Source organism: Pyrgilauda ruficollis, unplaced genomic scaffold (genome assembly GCF_017590135.1).
Source record: "Pyrgilauda ruficollis isolate IOZ18807 unplaced genomic scaffold, ASM1759013v1 scaffold49, whole genome shotgun sequence".
NCBI lineage: Eukaryota > Metazoa > Chordata > Aves > Passeriformes > Passeridae > Pyrgilauda > Pyrgilauda ruficollis.
Genome location: NW_024526488.1, coordinates 2,464,831 through 2,481,724, shown reverse-complemented (window position 1 = coordinate 2,481,724; position 16,894 = coordinate 2,464,831). Strand labels below are relative to the sequence as shown.

At 37.8% G+C, this 16,894-nt stretch overlaps 1 protein-coding gene across 3 annotated transcripts in view; it reads right to left on the bottom strand.

Moving 5' to 3' along the window:
- The window catches only part of DENND1B (DENN domain containing 1B), a 152,572-nt gene that overhangs the window by 60,133 nt on the left and 75,545 nt on the right, over nt 1–16,894 (bottom strand). For all 3 annotated transcript variants that reach the window (XM_041479593.1, XM_041479595.1, XM_041479594.1), the window contains 2 exons: nt 15,849–15,902; nt 12,695–12,805 (listed from right to left, as the gene is read on the bottom strand). In XM_041479593.1, the coding sequence (XP_041335527.1) occupies nt 12,695–12,805; nt 15,849–15,902 (165 nt within the window). The remainder of the gene's footprint in view (nt 1–12,694; nt 12,806–15,848; nt 15,903–16,894) is intronic.

Sequence of the window (16,894 nt, the reverse complement as noted above, 5' to 3'; positions counted from 1 at the left end):
GGAAAGACTCAGGGGAGTTTTCTGGTCCCCATTTCTGCTATTTTTAACTGGAATTGATCTGAAGCTGCAAAAAGTCACAGAACAGCACTAAACTCAGAAGCAGGATTAACTCCTGTTTGTGTCACTATCTTGATTTCCAAACTATCTTATAAAAAAAAATCAGAAGTGAATATTCCCTGCAATAGCAAAGCAACTTAATTACAATCTTCCAGAACTCCCTTCCCAAAGCAGAGACTTCCAAGCCCGGCACAAGGGTCATGGAAAATGAAGGAATCCTTGACCAAGAAAGGAGGTGCTTACCACCCCAAATGGACATGTCTGGTTTTCTAAAACAAACAAAAAACCACCACTTTACCCCCAAAACAAAGAAACAAATAAGTATGGAATTCATTAGACATGAGGCCAAGTTCATTCCACAAGTGAGTAAAATAATCTTGCAATATGTAAAGAATTCAAATTTGATCTATCTTTGCTACAAGGGAGTCTCTCAAATTTCATTATTTTATTATGCAGGCACAGAGCTGCAAGAGAATGAGAAACAATCCAGACAGTTCAAAACAAGGTTGCCTATACCCACCCCATGTAGCACTGCAAACCTCATCGAAAAAGGGAAAAAAATTTAAGAGAATGCCCCACATAGAAGTTACCAAGCTGATGGAAAAGAAGAGGCTGTCCTAATGTTTTCTATCACAACAAAATTACTACCTGAGTTTAACTTGATAATAGCACTGTTTATTAGACATGATCTTTCACAGTAACAAAACAAAGAGTAAAAAATAAAATGTAAATCCTGCCCATATAGCAAGTGCTAAAACATTATGGATTTTACAAAGAAAAAAAAAAACAACCCTCTTTGTAGAACAGATCAGCACTTAAAGTGTTCACATCCTGGCTGTCTTGGACATTTAGATTTGTAAATAAAAAAACTACACTACTATTTTGTACACGTATTTTTACACTAAAAATAAAATTAAAAAAAAAAAAAAGCAGTTATAAGACCATTGCAGCAGAAATTACAGACAATTACAATTTGTGCAGCCTAGTTCGCTCAGCCCTCAGATTAATATAACATGATTAAATATGGAAAAGAAGAGGGTCTGAAAGCTCCTGAGGGATATCATTAGGGCAAATTGCCAAAGAATGAAACATGAGCCAGTCAGGAGAGTCTGGAAGCTGCAGTGGTACCAAGGGACTTGAATGTTCGACAGTTGGAGCTTCAGTAATGTGTGAACTGCAGGTTAAGGTATCAGGAGACTCTGCTCACTGACACACAGAATGTCACTATTGACCAGCGAGCTGCCCGAGCCTGACAGCTACACAGCAGAAAGCCAAGGATATCATAATTCCCTATTTAAACTCTTCCTTGCACATTAACATCTCCTTTCTTAGCTTTACACCACATTTCCACAATTACTCTCATTTTGGACTTATAATAATGGGTATTTTAATAATTATTGGGTTGTTTCTATGAATTTATTTGGGTGAAGAAATAAATTAGTACCTTCTCCCTCTTCTACACAGTGGGATTTATGAGGTTTATTTCCATATTATCTCTCTATGTTGTTGAAGTAAAACTACTGTTAGCACAGTCCAGCTCAGCATTGTGTTTTTTGCTCTTTCACTCAGAATGGATATGGCATTATTAATTATTATGTCCACATACTTCTGTACACAGTATATAAAGTAAATTTCAAACCACAACAACCTATAGAAAAAACAGCATTTCATGTATTTCACTCAGAGGCTGAAAGAAAGCTGAGCATACAGTTATACAGGATATCCCCTGATGTATACAGTCGCCTCCTCCTCCTCTTAATAGGCATTCTTAAATTATGAATTAAGATGACTATACTATCTGCATGAAGAAATTTCCCTATCTTATGCATGTCTGTTATATTCTAATTTTCACTTTAACAGAGGGACTATGCAATTCCTTAAAAACATCTGAAGTTTTGTTAACTTGTTTTATAATTTGTATTTTAGTGTGGCACTCCCACTAGCATCTATTTACCATTTATAGTTTCTTAATCAACTATTTTTTGTTAAATTTCTAGTGGGAAAGGCAAAGTACACATTTGATTACGTACACATCAAGCTTTTGTTGTACTGTTCATTGCTTTTCTATTTAATAACACCTTACTGTAAGATCTTATTTAAACATTTCCCTCTATGCTGCTGTAGTACGCTTCCAAACATTTTAGTATGCCATGAATATGTTTTATAGTTTCCTGTTTACAGCCTGTAACACAAGCGGCTATGGGATTGTGCTGCTCTTCAAACTGTGCCACATTTTATTATTCTGCCGACTCTGCCTTTAAGCAAATACTGATAAGATAATTATGGATTTCATATTAAAATTTGCACACTTGGTGTAAAAAAAAAATCTCTTTTTTGCTTTTTTTGCTGTTTCAATAGTGACTGCTTTCCTCAAATGCATTAGTTATTTAAATAACCTTCCTATTTAAGTGAAACATCCACTCCACAGATCAGAATGGGAACTGCTGTGAACCCTGAACAATGCTGCACATCTTAAGGAACCAGGCAGTTCAGGAGACCTGAAAAGCCAGGTACCAGAGAGAACTCAACCATTTGCATCAGAACTCCACAGAGGTAACACCGGATTTGGGGGTGTCCAACAGTGTCCATGCATGGGAGCAAAGCCTGGCAGGCACCTGCTAAAGGCTGCAGGGGACATCCTCAAACACAGCACCCAGCACAAGCTCCCAGGCAAAGAAATGAGAGTCTGTTGCTTGACTGAGTGAGGATATCTTCTGCAGAAAACAATTCCTTACACTATTTATGCACAAAATATCTCTCTGGAGTCTGTCTGGAGACTGCTATCTATTCCAAAAGGAATTATCAAGAACTACCTTGAAAAGATATGTCACAGATCATAAAAATCAAAAGAGGTACACATTCTCCTAAATTATCTTTAAGTTGTCTTCAGTAGACATTCTCCCAAACCATCCTGAAGTTGTCCTCAAGACGGTGTCCAACACTATCTGTTCTTCCATTGACAACTGCATATAAACACCAACTGTTGAACGGTGATTCCTTTTACAGGTAGGTTTTACATTAAAGACAAAAGCCTCTGTCCAATAAAATTTGCTGTATGTTTATGTATGCACACAGATCTATCATTGCACGACACTGCAGTTTGGTGTAAAATCTTAAATTATAGCAGATGAATGCTGCAGAACCTAGTTTCTGCAAATCTCATAATTTATTACCTGGTTCGAGGCAAAAAATTATGTCAAGACATCCTCCTGTTAGTTCCTTTCATTACAAAAGATCTACTAGAGCTGTGTTTCCATCCATAAAAAATGGGCAGACAGTTATCAAGTAAAGTTTTTGTCAGCTGAAACTCATTTGCCAACACTCAACAGAACTTCAAATACTTTTGCTTCCATCCAATGTTGATATTTAGGCTGTATTTCTCCATTTCACAGAATGTCTTTTAGTTAAACAACTTTTTTTTCAGAAATAAATCTAATTATCTTTTTAAAATTGGTTTAAATAATGTGGTTTTAAATTACATCAACAGCATGAGTCAAATTATTTGAATTAGTTAAAAGCAAAATTTTAATGTTCAACCCTTTAACAAATAAACACATCTAATTTGAAATCTCCAACATTTGCACTGGGCATAAGAAGCTTTATGTCTTTTTCCATCAGTAATAGGCTTATTAATAGTACCGAGTCCAAATGAAAGTTTCAGTCTGTTTCTGATCTCTCCTGATAAGATGCTACAGCCAGAATCAACATGTGAGCTTTCATATACTGCAAGGAAAGTAACTGGTGTTTTCCCCAGAGGTCTCCAGTGATTCTGGTAAAATCATTTTTATCTTTGCCCCTGCAAAAAAAAAAACTCTGAAACTAGATGCCCACTGAAAATACAGTCTCTCCAAATAGTGGGAGACCACATACAGTTTGTTAGCAAAATTCATTATTGGGCAACAGAAAATTGATTACTACCAAATCTCAACAAGACTGAAACAATGTCCAAATTCTAGCGAATTATGAGTTCCTTTCTACCTTATGGCAATAAGCAGACAGTTGGGAAGGCTGTTGCTCAAAATCTATGCAGTAATGAACATGAACAGGAGGGAGAAGTTTTAGTTCAAGACTTGATCAAAGCAGGTTTACCTGCTCCTGGGAACACAAAGAGTGCAGCTCCTCCCCTCCCTCATGTGGATGCAGTAATTCTGATGTGTGTATCTGCTACCCCAATGCTCACTTCTACCACTGCATCTTTCTGTTCTGTATTTCAAAGGGACTGGTCCCTTTTTGTGTTGATCTCTCTTCCTTTTCCTCATTTCAGGACTTGCTAAAACACTGTGACATGTCTGGAGCCACACTACTTCACCTAAAACATTTTCTGCAGACTCACAGATAATGCTTATTTGATACCTGTTATTCACATAATTTCAATGAGTAACATAAAAATACCTTTATCCTGCACAAAAGGTACCTGGCAGTTTGCTTCTATAAATTACTTTCTTCAAAGCCTTTTCTATAATCAAAGGTAAAAAGAGAGGAAGAGCATAGGTGGCAGGATTTGCACACATTGCAATGCACAAACAAGAAAGACAGAAACTGATTAGCAGAATCTTGTCAGAAAGCCAAAAACAGCAACAGAAGTTAAACAAATGCTAAAGTAAATTTAACCTGTGATTCTATAGAACCTTTCAAAATCTACTGTAAGCAACTAAAGAACTACTGTGATAAAAGCATTTCCTGAAAAATCGTCAAACACTGTCAATCTCTGTCAACACCATGTCCAGAAATGGGTACTGGTGTGCTCTCTCCCTCCTCCCTCACAGTCCCAATGGGCCAAAGAACTGCTTCCCTCCCACTGCCTTGACCACACATATGTTGAAAGATGCCCAAGATTCTGTTTAGTTTAGTTATCTCATCTACTCATTAATACCTACAGCAACAAACCCTAGGGGATGGGTCACTGTTTTACCACAATTACAGCAGTCACCATCAGCCTGGACCAACCCTTGTGGCTCCTTCCCCAGTAGTCCCAGTGCACAAGAATTACTGAGAAACAGTCTGCTTCCTGAGAGGGGAACAGTTGCATAGGTGAAAGGAAGCCTCTCCTCTACATCATTACAACTCCTAAATTAAACTAACTTTATCTTAGAGGGGCAAACACATCTAAATCCTGTTTGACTGAGAATGAGATAAGGCCCCAAACCCATAACAGATGCTTAACATTTGTGGAGACCTACCTTTCCATCCACTTCTTGAATGGGAGGCAGGGCAGGGGAAGACTGTTGGGGAGGGAAAGTGGGAAGGGAGATCTTGCTTGTGCCAGTTTACAAGAGAGGATAAATCTATTCCCAGCTCTAAAGATTAAACAGTCAGACTAAATGATAAACCTAGCTGATTCTGCCAGCACTGGTGAGAAATCAGTGAGGAAAAAAAAAATTAGCGACAAAAGAGAACAGAATATATTGTCCAAGCCATGATATGCACAGCCACTTCCATGCAATTCTTTAATTTAGCTCCTGGCTAATCATTTTCCATCTGCCATCCCCATAATCTTTAGGAAGAAAAAGAGGGAGGGCCTTAAATGAGCCACAATGTATTTTCTTCCTGTTGGCAAGATGAAAATCCTGTTCTCCTCTCTCACAGAAGGGAGAGAGAAAGGGAAATCTATTTCCAGTTCACAGATGAATACTTTAACTTTTTCCCTTCTAAAAATTAAAGATGTAAAAGAAAATACTTATATAAAAAAAACTCATTTTCTCCCTGAATTGCTGTTGGGTTTTTTTAGGATTATTCACTTCCTTTTATCATTTTTTCTGGGGGAAGGAAAGGGAAGAGATGAGTGTTATTCATGATTTTGACAGCACTTCATACACAATCAATTTCATTCTTTTCTTGCAGTTCTTGATTCACAAAGCAGCATTATGGCATCATTCTTGTGCATTAGCTTGGAAGAGAAAAGAGAAGACTGCAGACAGGGCTTGTTCCTTGCCCATGGCTCCAGGAGTGACATGCTTCCCAATAACGGAAGCTGAGCAGAAAATAGAATTGAAGTGGTAGTAGACAGGTGAGTGCTCAACAAGGAATACCACTGACATACTGTGCCCACACCAGGGACCCACAGGCACTTACAGAGATAATCAGAGGTGTCTATATAACAAAGTAGGTGTGGGTGCAGAGGAAAAAACATGTAACTTCATTCAGTTACTCACTATTTTCATACCACAAAGGTTTTTGTATTTTTCATAGGTTGAAAATGAAACTCTTGGAAGTCAATCATCAGGTTTTATCCCTAACACCCTAGAGACTGGGTTAACAGCATGTCTCTTTTGATACTCATTTATCCTATAATAAAGCATATATAATAAGCATAGTTATATGCTTCATTATATCACCTGCTCAAAAATTGCAGTTTCCTCACATTTCTTCATTTCATCTCTGTATTTTCTTGTTTGTTTATTCTCATTTTGGCATTAATTTATTGCCTAACTTCTTTATCTGTTCCTCACTCACAAAACCTCATAACACCAAAAATATATACATCTTTGTGTCCCTTTTCCTGACCATCTCCTTGATGCCCCCTTTCCTTCTTCCTTTATTTTATGACCCATCTCCATGGAGGAAGAGCTACCCTCCCATAAAATGAGGGGGTTCTGCAAATGCTTCTCACCTCTGAAAGGAGAGCTTCCAGGAAAATCACTTTTATTAACACTTCCTCCTCCAAAAGAGCTCCATGGCATGTTGTTCTGCCACCCACTAATTAAGCAGCAGGGACAAACTTCCTTGTGAATGGCTTACTTAAGACAATTCACTGTAGCAAGAATAGAGATAACCACCAATGATGATATAGCTCATCTTATCATTGGTGAATTGAGGGAAAAAAAAGAGTGATAAAGCAGTAGCAAGTATGAAAAGGGGAAATCTTGCCATACCAGCACACCAGAACAAGGGCTGGTATTACATTCATTCACCCTCCAGCAACTCCTCCTCACTTTTGCTTCACACGACCACCAAAATACTTCAGTGGTGCTTTTTGTAGGGGGTGAGACAGTTTTGCTCAACAGAATAAGGACTCTTTCCCTTTCAGTTCCCCTCAGCCCAGCCACAAAGGACTGAGCTCCTAAAGGCTTCTCTCAAGAGTCCCAAAGCACTGCAGCAGTGCCCACACTGGCTCTGTACAGGATTTAGTCCCCTCAGGTTTACTGAATTGCCAAGAGTCATATGAAAAAGAAACAACATTGCCCCAGATTGACTCAGTCTTGGAGCTTTCTTTTTCCTGCATGTGTTAGGAAGGGAAAAATTAAATTCTGGAGCTAATTTGTAGATCTGATAGATGGCAGGTAATAGCAATTTCCAACTATTTACTGGCTTTTTCCCTCCCACTCTCATTAAAAAGATTTTTTTAACCACACATTTCAATTTCTTTTCACAAATTCTTTAAGCAATTATTTCTCCTAATATTATAGTGTGGCAATGAGAAAGCTATTCTAAACTTCAAGACTGAGACAGCTTTCCAGATCTGGCTGTATATTCTAACCCCACTTTATTCCATAATGACATCCTGCAGCCTCATTTCTGGAAATGTGTTCCCTACAGGTGTCCCAATGGGAACTTAACTGCACCTACAACAGTTTGCCCCCCTGCCCAGTTATCTAACACTGCCTACACATGAACTATAGAAAAAAAATAAAATTAAATGCCACTTGTCATTTACTTCCAGACCAAATGGCCTATCTCAGGTCATATTCCAAAATTAATTCCAATTATGCTTCTGGGAGCACAGTGAGTATCAGCAGAATATCCATTCTGCCTTGCAAGTTAATGATAAATTCCCATCCATTTCTTGACTTTTAAGAACTAAATTTAGCCCTTGAACACTTCCAGGTCACATGAATTTGAGATATGAATTAAATTTTAAATCTGCAATACTTCTTCCTGAGCAACTACGAACAGTGTGATAGGAGCTGAACAAGACTAATGAGAAAAAAGAACAAAGCCAAGAGTCCAATTCACTGAGGGCATCTGGGGGCAACTGTAGAAAGCTCTCTTCCCATGGAAGCAACAGTAAAAGTGATTCCACAAATCTATGTGTATAAATTTATATTCAGTGCTCCTTCACCACCACAACAAATAAATCTTAACTTTTATTGATATTTATGTCTGTTTTTGTAGGGCTACCAAAGAAACCCAGAGCCAGCGCCAAGCAGAACTTGTAAGCACCATGCTCTGAGACACGCCAGGCTTGTATTTCCCAAAACAAATACTGGTCAAAGCAGAGATAACATTTAGACATTTGCTTTAAAGTGTAGCATCCCTTCCACCTGCCAGTGCCGGCCGCAGAAGATCCAATCTAGTTAGCATATTCCTGACAGGCTGATGAGAAAGCTCCTGTCAGACACTGGCCAGCCGGGTGCTGGAGACGGAGCACGCAGCCCCAGCTGACTAGTTAGGGAGAGACTGCAGAGGTACAATTACAGAGGCATATGACAAGCTTTCGTGCTTGAGTGACTTGAGAACCGATGACATGGCTTTAAACAGCAATCCTTCCTACCTCCGGTCACAAAACAGCAATAAGTCAACTGATGCACTGTTGTAAAATCATGATTTATTCCTTTGCTTTGAATACATGAGAGTGTGGTATGATGTTCTGGTAGACTACCACAGCAGGTGCACTTGGGGCCAAAACATCTAGGGCCTGCCTCCAGCATGCATAAAATCAATGCTGTACCTCAGCCTTCCTGGAAAAGCCAATCCCAGCACTTTAATAATTTATAGAAAGACTGAATTAAAAAATTATTTTTACTGAAACTCATTCAGCTCCATGCAACTAATAAGAATACATGCAGATGCAGTGACGTGTGAGGAAACAGTGCTGTGAAAGAACATACAGCCTGGCATTTAGGAAAGGTCTTCTTGTTGCTGCTAAAGTGAAATAACTAACAGCCACCTCTGTGAGTAGATCAATCCCTTTGTTTCATTCATCCTTTCACTTAATCCAAAGCCACATAATTTGTTTCTCTTTCATAGTTTACTGTTCAAAAGCCAGAAATGGTAATTTTTGCTACATACAGATCTTACAGAGCATAATCCTCAGGCTAGCTGAATCCATCTCGTTCTAACGCTAAGCCTGAAGCAAGCTGTGAGGTTGGTGATAATCACATTATTAAAGTGGTTGGAAAGTCTAGCTAATAAAAGAATCAACAGTTAGGGCAAATAATGACCCAGAAGATATAAGAGAACCGAGTGGTGGGATGTTTCCACCTGTATCTTGGTAGTAATTGGAAAGACTAGCAGACAAATATCTACACCAAAGGAATTTTTAAAGGGAATAAACCCACAGAAAATCAATTTAAAGGGAGATGTAAAGAAAACACAACTGCAAAATTCTGAAGATGTACATAAAACAAAGCCTGCTTGGCTGAAATAAAATATAAGCTGAAACACCCTAAAGACGGCCAGTTTTTTTTCTGTTTTGAGGGTTTCTTTTAATTAAAAAACGCTACTCAACAATTTAAAATAGGCAACCTTATTTTCTTCTGTTTTTTTTCCTCTACAGGAAACCCTTTTAAATATAGCATCATGTTTTGCCCCCTTTTATCCATACTAGGGCTGATCCTTTACTTGACTATAATGGCAGTATGAAATTAAAAAGGTAGAAATGGTAGACAAAGAATTCCTGAACATAAGTGCAGTTTTCCATTCCTGGCCCCCACAAGAAGGGTGAGGAGAAAGTGAGCAAGGCCTTGAATTATGCCTTTTGTTATCAGTCACTGCCCTGAGATAGTGAACCGAAACAGAGCTGATAACTTGAAGGTGACATCACAACCCAGTCTCCATGAACTGACATAAACACTTGATATTCAGTTAACCCCAAAGATAAGACAACTCCCTTAACAGAAAGTTGTGTTTGACTGCACTTTTTTTGAACAAATCATCTTTTCTAGTATCAAGCTGTAATTTAGGAATATCAAAACAGGAACTTTGCAACAGAAAGTACCAGTCTGCTGTGGTTTTGTATGCAACACCAAAACAGCACAAAGCTTGCAAAGGTTGATGCCCAAATACACTCCATTTGCTTACTGTACTACATTAAGCAATCCCCATGTTAAAGAAGAAATATCTTTTGTCAAAAACACATTTAATAATTCTTGGCAATTCAATTAAATTCTTACTGGCAATACTGGAAAGTGTTTCATTAACTTTTTTAACTATATTGCTCTGTAAAAAAGCAAGCCATGCATCACCCCATTCTGTTTATGAAAGAGATGAGCAGGCAGCACTTCTGTGAACTGAAGCTCTTAAGAAGCCAGTTATACTTTTCTGTTTTATCAGAACTCACTAGCGCAAGTGAAAATTAACCAGTCCTGTATCAAAGGTGGATCCAACATGATGTGGCAGTAATTTTGTTCAGCTGTGAGTTAAGTAATGCTAGTAGACTGAAAAATCAACGAGAAAAAAAGTGAAGCTGATGTGCTCTCTCATTTTGGATTTGACCTGCAAGCTACAATTTACATTCACAGCTTGGGGACACTCTCCAGCACATCCAAACACCACTACAAGTGTCTGCAAAGTGACATAAATTATTTTCAAGTGAAGACACCAGCAAGATGGCTTTTAATTCATTAAAAGGTTAGGAATCAACAGCCAAAGGTAAACAAAGTGGAAGTTTGTCACCACCAGAATATTCTATCTGTTGCTGTGTAATGACTTCCAAAGAGAAATGGGATCATTTAAATAAGGCGGTCTAGATCAGCACCGTCTAACTCCAGTACTTCCTCTTCTCTTGTCACATCACAGCAATAGAGATCAGCTGAGATGTTCAGCCTAACAAAAACAAGTCCTAAGCAGATCCAAATGTAGGTTGAGAGTACCATTCTAAATCGTGCCAAGCAGACGGACACGTGCTCACCTGCAGAATGAATCTTCCACGGGCTTAGAGCTGCCATCAGGATTCCTATCTCCTCTCTACTGGAGCAGTAAAACAGGGCTGACTGGGGCATCATTGGAGCTGAGGTTTTTTAATGGTGTATTTCTTCTTTTTTTTTTTTCTCCCCCTTTTTTTTTCCCCCCTTTAAATATAGCAAGCTGTGTTTCAGACTGGCAAAGTGGAAAAAAATTCTGATTTCAATTTTGCTACACCATGTGAGTTTCTGCTAAGACAGGTTCTTTGAAAGGGGCTTTCCCTTCAAAATCTATTTGCCCATTCAGGTCTTACGTTGTAATGCACAATTCTATCCCTATCCATTTCAGGAAGGGCAGGGGAGCATGGAGAGGAGAGAAAAAAACCCCATAATAAAATATGGAGATTTCCTAAGAAGAAATAACATCTTTGGTGGTTAAAAATGCTATCATAGAGTAGTAATGTGAAGATTGTCTAAATTAATTTAGTGTTTATTGTGCTGGTTTTTAGTTGTTCACATGACCTCTGCTTATACAACCCCATGTTTGCTTCACTCCAGTTCCCAGGACTGGCTTAGCTCCACACCCTGCAGAGCATGGGGGAAGTGCTGCCTTGTGCACTGCCCTAACTGCAGTGCTGGTCACAGGGACACAACACTGTGCTGTTTAAAAAAATAATAAGGCAATTAAATAATTGCTACTGTACCTAGAATTTTAAAATGTCAGCCTTTTATGGCAATTCTGAACCTTCTCTATCTTCAATTTACTTTTGACTCAAAAAAATGGAAAGGATTTTTATCCATTATTTATAATCAAAGAATTCTCACTCCTTACAGCACCTCCAAGTCTTTGAAAACAGTATTTTTAGTACAATATCCAACCTTGTACCCATGTGTTCATTTACTTGGTAGTGCAATTAGCAGTGCTCAGAAATACAGAATTGATTTTCCACCACAGAGAGCATATTAAACAATATGTTCTATGCAGTGTTCTTCACAAAAATGTAGGTAATTGTGCTTAATAGGCTAAAGATTCTGCGTAAGAATTATACTCTGTGATTAAAACTTGGTTATAAAGTGAGTGCCTTGTACTGATGCAAAACTGACTTGGGAGTATTTTCAAAATACAGGGGATTTTAAAAATCTGTAAAACTCTGTGAAGATTAAAATAAAGTGGCATCTGAATATTTAGGTATACTTTCCAAACAAAATGCAACATTCTTTTATTAAGCAGCCTAAGCAGGCATAAGGAGGGAAACAAAACATTTTAATGTGGCAGTAGCTCAAAACCTTTAATTAAAAAACTGCTATTTTGAGTTGTACATTATTGACAGTCTGAAGAGCTGCTGCAAATCAGAGATATTACAGTGTGCACTCCCAAACCACTCTAACAAAGATGAATCTACCTATTACCAGGTTAGGATAGCAGCTATTATCAGGGCCCTTGATTTCTTTCAAGTAGCTCCAATGGAATAAGCCACAAGTGAATAATAAAGATCTTATAATAGCTCTTAACAATTCTTTTTAGGTTAGAAGGCACAGAAATGAACTCGGGAGAGTTAAAGAACTCTCATCTCCTGATAAGAAAAATAATTAACCTGACTTAATGTATCTGAGTAGGTCTTACATAAATCAGACTTTTGTACTTCAAGAGCCAGACTAAAACCATATATTAGAAGAGTATGTAGATATTGTCTTATAAGTACACACGGAACATATCTAAAACCACAAAGGTCTGCAGGTCATTTTGTGAAATGTTCAATATATCCTACTTAAAAGGAGATGTGTGAAGTACTTACAGTGCTTAGTTTGCTGGAGGTAATAATGATTCGTCTCTCGTGCAACATACTGGCATAAAGTTGCAGCATGTTGTTCACATCCACAGCAACAAAATATTCAGTGAGGTTTCTCTGTTTGAATAAAAAAAAAAGTTAACAATATAGTAACAGTAGCAGTTAAGTGGAACATTTGATATATATTTCTTGTGAAAATTTTTGTCTAATTATTAGGTGGGAGAAAAACCCCCCAAACTATTAAAGAAAGCCCTTTGCACCAAAATTTGTGCGCTTTAAAAATAATTAATTGGTGTTAAAGCAAATGAAAAGTTAACTGCAGAAAAAGTTATTAATATTTTGCTCATTTCATTTTCATTATGTTTGTGACTTACATTTTCCCTTTCATACTTTCAAATTCAAAAAAATATGAGATTGGGTATTATATCAATATATGCTTTTAAGGTGACCACTACTTCCCTACTTCCAACCCAGGAACAGATCTTCCACCACGGTGATACCTGCTCTGTCACAGCTACAGTTATAAAACTGCTGCTTTGCCAGGGTCTCCCAAAGTCAACACATTTCATTCCATTTCAAGTACAGCAAAACAGCTTGTTGAACAATACCAAGCTTTTGCTTGAGCTGCGTGTGCCAGGACATCAAACATCCCACAGAACTGGTGGAAGGTACTGCAGGGGTCTTCCTGCAGCCACCCTTTTCACCCTTGGTAAGAATCCCACTGTGGGGCTTAATCAGAGGCAAAATCACCAGCACATTCCATTAATAGTTCAGACATCAGAAAAGTGGGGGAAAAAGACAAAAAGGGTGGGGGGAATCTCTGTGTTTCAGTTGAATGTAACAATTATTTCTGCAGGGCACAGCACCAGAGACACAGAAGCTCTGAATAAACTAAAATAGCTACTAGCAAAATTGCCTGGGAAAAGAGCAAATGTCTGTAAACACTGGAGAACATGTATGAAAATATACTAATACAGTCCTCAATATGCAAAATATTTCATTTCACATATTCATTATCATATCTGCAAACAGAACTGCTATTCATCTCTTGTCAGGGACAACACTGTTACTGAATGTTCATGTAGGAAGTCTACCAAGGATAGGCCCCAGCAGAAGGACAGACATCAACAGTGGAATTGTACACTAACATTCTATTCTGGATGTGGCCAAGACACAGCAGCAAGGTCACCCAGCCCTGAAAAAACAGCCAGGGCAAGTAGTAAAAGCTTCAGAGTGGGGTGACTTCCTTTTTGCATATATTGCAACACTAAAGAAAAATAAAGTTGAAAAGACAAACAAAGATCCAGTGGTCAATTCAGTTTCATTCAAATTTATAAACCCACTATTAATTTCAAGACATGGAGTATTACTGTTATTCTTGGTCCACACTGCATAGAATTTTGGAAGAGATAAAAACCAGAGATTTAGGCCTACAAACAGTCAGTTTTAGGAAAAAAAACTCTGTTCAAATGTTACTTTTAAGGGGTTGTCAGAGGCTAATGCACCATGAGAATCTCAGTCCAATTTACCTTGGACACCCTCTAACACTACAGTTGGTAACAGTGTGCTGATTCTGTGTTCAAAAAGCTGTGTTAAAAAACAGTTCAAAATCTTTTTCAGACCAATTTATCTTTGGGAGACAGTCACAGTTATTTCTTTGTTATAGCTGAAAAGTAAGTGCCCCTGAAATACGTGAACCTTACAACAAAAGGCAAAAAAATTCATTTTATTGCTTATTTCCTGTAATTACCTCATTTCTTCACTCCTTGAATGTTCTAACTCCCCATTAGTACCTTACTATTTTGATTCTTACTGAAGGGATGAGACTTTTATTAGTGGAGTAAAAAATAATTATCAAAAGGCACCTTAAAATTACTTCACCTTTCTCGAACGAGAAAAATAAATCTACATTGGCATCATTGCAAGATCCTTGATCTGCCACATGCCCAGCTAGATGCTTTCCCATATTTTCTTCAATTAAAGCTCATAACACACCTTCTAGCCTCCAAAAGTCTATTTTATTAGAGCACCAAGTAATAAGAGATTCCTTAAAAACTGAGGCATTCAAAACATAAGGTGAAACAGATGAAAATATACATTTAAAAACTAAGCCCTGTCTTGCCCAATGAGCCCTAGCAACATGTGTCCTCTCCTTTATCCCTCCATCCAGCAACTTCCCCTGGTTTCTGGAGCTGCAACATGGTCCATGCCACCTCCTCAGTGTGTTTTCCACCAGCACAGATGTGCCCTCATGCCTCCTCTCTGCTACCAGCAGCCTCCTGCTCCTCTCCCCTGGTGTTTCCCAGCTCTGGGTCCTTCCCTGGCACATCCCACCCTGCATTCCGCGATGCTGAAGGGAGCCGGCAGCAGCTCCCTGCTGCCCCAACATCATTATCCAGCAGGAACCAGCTCTGGGGCACTACAAGATTTTGGGAGCCCCCACAGCTTAACTTCCAGAAGGAAGGCACTGTTTGAATGTGTAAAAACACACCGCTACAGCCATGCACAATTCCAGATTTAGAGGCTGGAGGGGGGGAAGAAAGGACCTTTCAAAGCTCTTTTATGAGATGCTATCTAGCTAAACACATCACAGAGAATGTGAGCTGAGATTTCACATTTGTAATTTACCCACAGCACCATCCAGGATATTTAGCATCTACAGAATGCAAGTCTTCATAAAGAAAATTTTTTAAAAACTAGAACAAAAAAAAAAGCCCCAAACCCCCTGTTCCTGGTGCTTGGTTAGCACTCAAGTGTAGGCAGGTACAGCATGTTTTCAAAAAGCCTGAAACAATGCCTTCTTGCACAAAAAATGACTGCATATATTGATGGGTGAATTTGCAGCTGAGCAATGCAGTGTTTAAAGGGCAAACATGCAAATAAAACACAAGGTGCAGAAGTAGAATATATTTTATATAAGTAATCCTAGTAAATGCAAAGAAGTCAACTATGAGCAAAGGGTAGATATAGCAGTGGTCAGAAATGCCCTGTTAATGCTTTAAAATGGGTTAATGAATGCAACAGTAACTACCAACAAAAGGTTGCAATAACAGACATCAATAATTTCTAAAAACAGTCTTAGAAAAAAAAAAAATCTCTCGATAAAAGCAAAAGTTCAGCCTAGCCCAAAATGAGGTTAAATATGAAATGGAATACTTACACTTTCAGGGATAGTTGGCAATCCAGTTATGTCAGGAGTAATGAAATACGAGTGCTAATTGATGGGAAAAAATAATTGATAATTTATGCACACAGGAAAAAAAAATCTTTTCATAAGAACACAGCATTTAAGATTTCCAACCCCATCTGTGTTTAAGCAAATAGCCACTTTTCTAATAACATTCTTACTGCTGCTAGACAAAGAATTAAGCAGATCACGACATGAAATGACAAGCTCTGGTTCTGCACAGCACAAAACCAGGGGAACAAAATGCTGTGCTGCAGTTTTGAAATAACACTGAAATTAAGCCAGCTTTAAATGTTGTCATGAGCCTGAGAGTAGCATTGATTAAATTAAGCATTGAATTAAAAATTGCAACAAAAAAAAATGCTAAAGGACAAAATGTAAATTTAGAATGGAAAAGAAAAACCACTCACATGAGAAAAATATTTCAAATAGAAATATTATTACTCGATATAAATTCTCTTTCCAAACATCTTTGAACCAAAAAATGTGGTAACAGAAATGCAAGATCTGAAGCCTGAGATCCTGCAATCATTTATGAAATACATTAACAATTTTATGCATCTTAGTTTGAGGCCATCTAGGATGTAAATATAAAATGGGTTAAACTAAAACCAGATGTAATGTAAATTAACTCTCATTAATCCAATGCTCCTATTAGTTATCAGACATGGATTTAGCTCAGTAATTTTAAGGCATTTTTGCATGTTAGTCTAAATTTTGAAAGAGAAAAAAAATGACTGCATGCTAAATAAATAATTATTGATTTTTAGCTTTTGGTTTTTTTTTTTTTACAGAATTTTGTTGTTTTTACAGTATATTTTTACAATTGTAATTAGCAACACAAAGACATAGCTTTATAGTTCTCAAGTCAAACTTGAAAAAGATATACCAAAACTAAGACTGTAAGACTTAAATGTGTCTTGCATTCAAGAGAAAAAAAATTAATACTATTAAGTCTGTGTAGGAGACTTATTAAACCAGCTTGATACATTTAATAGAAAGTTCTCCCCACAAATTAG